This window comes from Lactuca virosa, chromosome 5 (assembly GCF_052849685.1).
Source record: "Lactuca virosa cultivar CGN04683 chromosome 5, Lactuca_virosa_CGN04683_v6, whole genome shotgun sequence".
NCBI lineage: Eukaryota > Viridiplantae > Streptophyta > Magnoliopsida > Asterales > Asteraceae > Lactuca > Lactuca virosa.
The window spans coordinates 170,583,165-170,589,958 of NC_136430.1; the positions used below are offsets into that span (position 1 = coordinate 170,583,165).

The 6,794-nt window shown below is 39.6% G+C and overlaps 1 protein-coding gene across 1 annotated transcript; it reads right to left on the reverse strand.

Moving 5' to 3' along the window:
- Positions 1-2,761: 2,761 nt before the first annotated feature.
- On the reverse strand, positions 2,762-3,753 carry LOC145112019 (uncharacterized). The gene is made up of 2 exons (XM_079048233.1): positions 3,498-3,753; positions 2,762-3,438 (listed from the first exon to the last, which is right to left on the reverse strand). Exons 1-2 carry the CDS (start codon positions 3,751-3,753, stop codon positions 2,762-2,764), a joined length of 933 nt encoding a protein of 310 aa, XP_078904359.1.
- Positions 3,754-6,794: the final 3,041 nt, after the last annotated feature.

Genomic DNA, 6,794 nt, shown 5'->3' on the forward strand with positions numbered 1-6,794 from the left:
CCAAGGAATGGAAGAAGTTCATCAGATGCTCAAAGAATAGAAGAAAGAACTTAAAGAACCTTGTCATGATCCTTCTTTGGAACTGGTATGAAATATTGTTATAGTCTATATTTGTGTGGTTTTTGTTATTTTATTAGATATAATTATTAGATTTAATCAGTAGTTTAGACTTTAGATGGCTGTTTTTCATTTGCTTTTGGATTTTTGATGTAGGGTACAAGCTTAGGGTCTTTTTCACCAAACAAGGACCTGTTTGTAGTGCAAGCTTGGGGTGTTTTACCTTCTTCTCATTAGAGTAAATTTCGATGTGTCATATCCATGTAGGATGTGATGTTCCAATATTCTGTTCATTAGAGTTTTAATCACTAGGCAATGATGTTTTTATAATTTTAGTATTTTATTGCAATGTGATGGATTTTGTTCTATGTGGTAATTACACTTTTGCCCCTCAGGTTTTGTTGGAGTTTAAAGAATATGCTACTAAACTATACGTAGATTTGGTGTAATGGTGCAAGTTTTGATACTCCCTATGTTTCTCTTTATCATATCATGTTTTTCTTTAGCTTTTTTGGAAAATGTCTCTTGTATGTTTTCCTCTTGTAAATTCTGAATTTTATAAAGTCTCAATGTAATCTGATACATAAACATAGATAATAGAGATGTTTGCTTCTTGATTACTTGGATACTATGCTTCTTTCAGGTGTTATCAAATATACATGTCAGTTTGTACATTTCTTTTGTTATTAACCTTGCCGTAATGCCTAATTCTAGTTACCGGAATGATGTTGGAAGCATCAACTGTTGTAATGTTTGGTGATCGGATTCAGCACAAGAAAACTAATTAAATAAAAGGGTAAAATGGTCATTTTCAGCATTTAGCACAGTCAGTCAGATGCGTAATCAAACAACATAGTTTCAGTCAGAGGCAAATGCAGTCAGAGCTCTGAACCGGTCAGGCTCTAACTCAGTCAGATCTTACTCAGTCAATAACTATCAAACAGCCCCTTAGTGTATCCACAGATTCCCATGTATATCTCACTTCTCAATATACCTGAGCGTCGTATTGTCAGGCTAAACGGGACTATCTAAATCAATGATTGTCAAGTCTTTTCTCAGTGTCCGTCTATACCTGGTCTGGTCCATTGAAATATTTCGTGCCTACCAGCGCATCGAACACAAAGCCTAGGCAGTTCAGTGTTGGTACCTTACACAAACCAAAATCTCCTGTTATCACTCGGTTGATATCACTTCCCACCACATCACCTGCAAGCAAACTTCATCAAAAACATATTTTTGGATTTTCTAATTTTTTATTTTTGTTTTGTTTTTGTTTATTTCTCCCCCTAAAATTGTGCACGGGGAGAATGAAAAGGAAATGCACAAATTTAAACTACCTAGAAACAAAAATCAGTCCTCAAAACGAATCATTTTAAGAAAACCAACCTGCACATCGAATTGAGCTTTGTTAAACGGTTTTGTGAACACATCCGCCACATTATTAGCAGTGGGAACCTGTTCCAACCGAATGAGCGAACACTCATAACAATATATGATAAAATGAACTTTGATGTCGATGTGCTTGGTTTTGGAGTGCTGGACAGGATTTTTAGCTATTTAGATTGCAGCTTCGTTATCACAAAATATTGGAGTTTCTAGAAAATTCAAACCGTAATCCATTAATTGATGTTGAATCCAAATGACTTGAGAGCAACATGCAGAAACAACAACGTATTCTGCCTCCGACGTTGAGGTTGAGACTGTCTGTTGTTTCTTGCATTGCCATGACACCATACGGTCACCTAGAAATTGACATCCCCCAGACGTTGATTTCCTTTCAAGTTCACATCCTCCATCATTGCTGTCAGCGAATGCATATAAATCAAAATCAGAATTTTTAGGATACCAAAGACCCAATTTTGGGCTGCCTTTGAGATACCTAAAGACTTTTTTGACAACAATAAAATGAGAGAGTTTAGGATTAGCCTGGTATCGTGCAAATTGACAAACTGCGAACATGATGTTCGGCCTGCTCGTAGTTAGATAATTCAGGGATCCGATCATCGATCTGTACTCAGTCTGATCTATAGATTCGCCTTAAGGATATAGAGACAACAGGGGTCGTTCAACCATCGGCGTCAAGGAAGCTTTTGAGTCTTTAAACCCGAACCTCTCAAGCATGTCTTCAACGTATTTTCCTTGGTGCAGCAGAATTCCGGTTGAACTTTGACGCACTTGCAAACCCAAAAACATCGTCATTTCCCCTAGGGAACTCATCTTAAATCTCTTTTTCATAATCGTCTCGAACTCCTTGCAGAGTTTCTAGCTCGTTCAACCGAAGACGATGTCATCCACATAGATCTGAACAAGGATTATATCTCCATCAACATGCTTTATAAATAGCGTCCGATCGATCGTGCCTCTGGTGTAACCATGTTCGAGCAAATGATCTGTTAGGGTTGCATACCAGGCCCGAGGAGCCTGATGTAACCCATACAGAGCCTTATCCGATTTTTAGACGTGATTCAGAAATTTAAGTTGACGAAACCGGGAGGCTGATCAACATAAATCTCCTTTTTCACAGCTCCATAAAGAAAGGCAATCTTAACATCCATCTGATATACAGTGAACCCCATGTAGGAAGCATACGCCAAGAAGATACGGATAGCTTCAAGACGTGCTACAGGAGCATACACCTCAGTGTAGTCAAGTCCTTCAATTTGTCGAAACCCACGAACGACCAACCACGCTTTATTTCGCACAATCACCCACAAGCATCCTGTTTGTTGCGAAACACCCAGCAGGTATCCAGTGACTTCTTTCCTTTGGGGAGTTCAACCAGCTTCCAAACCCCTAATTTCTCGAATTGATTCAGCTCTTCATGCATTGCATCAACCCAGCTAGGCTCATTCAGCGCCATTTCGACATTCTTTGGCTCTATCTGAGAGATGAAGCAAGAGTAGAGACATATTTTTACGTCACCACTCTGACTTCTCATTCGAATACCATCACCTAGTTCACCAATAACATTCTCTATAGGATGATCGCGTTGCAGTCTGGTAGGGATTTCATGGCTGATATCATTAAGCGTGACAAGAAGGCTGTGGATATTAATGAATCCATCATTTGCTGAATCATTCTCCTCAGATGATTTGGAATTGTGAGAGGAGCTAGCCACATACTCATTTGCAATTGGATCAGGAAAGAGAAGCTCCATGAAAGTTTGAGTGGCAGCGGAAGTATCTCTAGTCATGAAGTCTCTTTCAGCTGGAGTGAGTGGAGTGGCTTCAGCATCAGGATTGATTCTATGAGTTGGGGAATCTGAAGGAGAACTTGTAACATCTTGATTCACCGAAGGAGACGTAGAAGACACCAATGGTGGAATGTAGACAACCTCTTCCTCTTCATCCTCAAGAACAACCTTCGAACCGGAGCAGGAACCTGACACATCATCTAAAAACACTTAGAATGATTTTAATAAAGAAGTGTAATCAAACAACCAACAGGACCGACTCTGACGTCTGTCTCATTCTCCTCCAACCAGCGAACATCAAAAAATTCCACGATCTGCTTTATCTTCTTGTTGTAAACACGGTAAGCTGTACGCGCTGCATAACCCACAAAGTAACCTTTATCGGCTTTAGAGTTGAATTTGGGGTTGGATTGAAGGTGAAGAAGGGTGCAAGGACATCCAAAGATACGGAAGTGAGCAACTGATGGCTTGTGATTGTAGAGAATTTCATATGGAGTCTTCATCTGAGCTTTGTTGATCAGCACACGATTCTGAACGTAGCAGGCAGTGTTGATCGCCTCTGCCCAAAAGAAGACCAGTAGTTTAGAATCACACAACATTGTCCTTACGGCGTCCATTAATATTCGGTTCCACCGTTCCATAACACCATTTTGTTGAGGTGTCCGAACGGCACTATACTGACGAACTAACCCTTTTTCTGCGCAAAAGTGTTCTAGAACAGCGTTCTTGAATTCTCTACCATTATCCGTTCTGAGCGCTTTCACCTTCTCATTAGTCTGATTCTCAATCATTACCATGAACTTCTTGATCAAGTCTTAGATCCCACTATTATTGGATAAGAAGAAGACCTATGTGAAACGCGAGTAGTCATCTATCACAACCAAGCAGTAGGAGTTTTTGTTGATGCTGAGGACATTGACAGGACCAAACAAATCCATGTGTAATAATTGGAGAACCTTGCTGATTAAATTAACCACCTTTGGAAAATGGGGATTTCAATGATGTTTACCCTGAGCACAAGCCGCTAATTTTTCAAAAGTTATGAAGTCTTTAACCGGAAGGTCACGTACGATCTCGTTCTTTGCAAGACAATTAAGATTCTTCGTGTTTGCATGCCCGATATGACGATGCCAAGGCATCGCATTATGTTCTGAGACTTTAGAAAAGAGGCATGTGACTTGTTCCGTGATATTATGGTTCATGTCGATGATGTAAGCGTTCCCGTCTCTTTTTGATTTCACCAATATCCGGTCTTCAGGGATGATGATACTGGGTTTCAAGATAAGGCATTCTTTATCAGTGAAATGGGTAGAGTAGCCTTTGTCTCAGATTTGAGAGACACTCAATAAAGTATGCTTCAACTCGGGAGCAAAGTTGACGTTCTCAAAGCTTAGCACTCCATTGGTGACAGTTCCTCTTTGTGTGATCTTCCCGCCTTCACCTCCCGCAAAGGAAACATACCGCCCATTAAATGTCTGAATGTCGTGCAGTTGGGAGATGTCTCCGTTCATGTGCCTGGAAAAACCCCTGTCGACGTACCAAGGTCTGATGACAGTCCCCCGCAGCTGTTCCTGCACAATGCGCGGAATTAATGAGATTTAGGAACCCAGGTCATAACAGCACTGGGTTTTCCCTTGTCATTAACAACAAATTTCTCTTTTTCAAATTTTGATTTTAATTCACTACCAGAAGCACCATTTGAAGATTGAGATGATTGGAAATTTTTATTTTTGGGCACCCATTGGTATTTAGGTTTTGAAATATTCACATGTGATTTTGAAATGTTTTTCTTTTGTTTTGAGCGTTTGGGTTTCCGTCTAAAATTAGCCGAAGACCCAGATGAAGCCTTTGACGAACCCGACCGTGGCTTAGCCATGTTCGGATTCGTAAAAGTTCCTGTTTTATTTTCATTGAAAACCTGTTTATTCCTTTTAAGATCAACCCTTTTCCTGTCCTTATGAACATACCAATCATCATCACGAAGATGAGATCTCGAGGACTTTCTCGTGAGAAACCTTCCTCATGACTCATTTTCTCTTCTTGGTGCAGAAAAATGAACAAATGCCCGATTAGGACGATTTCAAGCTATATGACCAACGATTCCACAGTTAAAACATGTTTGCTTTTTTTTCGCAAAAACTGATACCGCTCTTTTCTGGTTTATTTTTCTTATCAACTCCTTTACTCTTTCCACATGTACAAGTGCATTATTCAGGTTGTGTGACAGGTGTAGGTGTAGTGTGTTTGTGCTAGTAACAGAAACATCAGAATTATTTGACAAATCACCACAAGAAACATCTGAAGCATCAAAATTAGACACATAATCATCACCAATCAAATCATCAGTTTTAGAAACAGAAACAATAGTGTCTGAAACAGAAACATCATTTTTCAAAACATAATTATTATTAGCACTATTCTCTCCAGACTCCTGCTTTCCTTGACTTAGAGATGAATCTGCATGGGAAGTAAAAATGTTAGTATCTTTTTCCCTTTTTATCAATTCAATTTGATCACGTGAAAATTTAACAGTGTTAATGCAAGTTTGAAAACAAGAGATTTCACTGACCTCCTTCTTTTCAGACTCTGGGGTAGTCTGTACCATAAAGGAAAATTGCAGCTCCATCATTTTTTCTTTCGGGTCCACTTCAGCTTTTTCTTCTGGGACATCATTGATCTGGGAAGGTGAGCATTTTCAGGTCCTGAGATGTTCATGACCTCATGTTGTTACTCTACAACCTCAAACCTTAAATGATTGATCTCCCTCTGCTTGTCATCAAGGTCGCAAGCTTTGATAATCGCCATGGTTTCCGCAAGACTCAAACGGTTGAGGTCTTTCGTCTTCTTGATCACTGAGACATTCGTGTCCGATGACTTTGGCAGTGAGTTTAGCATATTCTTGTTGATCTTAGACCTTGTGACCAAAATACCATCAGAGCTCATCTCTGTAGTGAGAGTGATGAACCTCTCTAGTTGAGCTTCTAAGGATTCTCCCAGAATATGATTGAACATATTAAACTTCTGCCTAAGCATGTCCTGACGACTCTGCTTCATATCCTTGTTTCCTTCGTATACCTCAATCAGTGCTTCCCACAAAGCTTTTGCAGAAGTGTATTCTCTGAAACCCTGAGCAATTTCTGGAGATAGGGCCATGGTGAGTGTGGACAGTGCTTTCTCTTGCTCTTCACATTTCTCAAAGTGGTCATCGTTGTAGTCTTCAAACTCCTTGTCAACGACTATTCCATTCTCAAGTGTTGTGGTGGTCCGAACTGGTCCTTTCAAGATGCTTCTCCAAATCTTGAAGTCCTACATCTTTATGTACTTTTCCATGCGGTATTTCCATTTAGGGGAAACCCTCAGCAGATAACAAGCGTGGGATTTTGGTAGTGGTACCCATAATCGAGTCCAATTCCTGATGAGCTGTTAAAGTTTGTGATTCCATTTTTTTTAATTTTCTATGATTTCTTAATTGAAAATAAACTTGAAAAGAGAGTTTTGTAACAAAAAGGTTGAACGGTTGTGACAACCTGAAAATTTTTGCCTT

What these genes read in the sequence shown, in the direction of transcription:
- LOC145112019 (XM_079048233.1), bottom strand. Translation starts at nt 3,753, where the DNA reads ATGAAGACTCCATATGAAATTCTCTACAATCACAAGCCATCAGTTGCT. An exon ending in CGTCAGAGTCGGTCCTGTTG is followed by an intron (nt 3,439 to 3,497) that starts GTTGTTTGATTA and finishes ATGATGTGTCAG; the next exon opens with GTTCCTGCTCCGGTTCGAAG.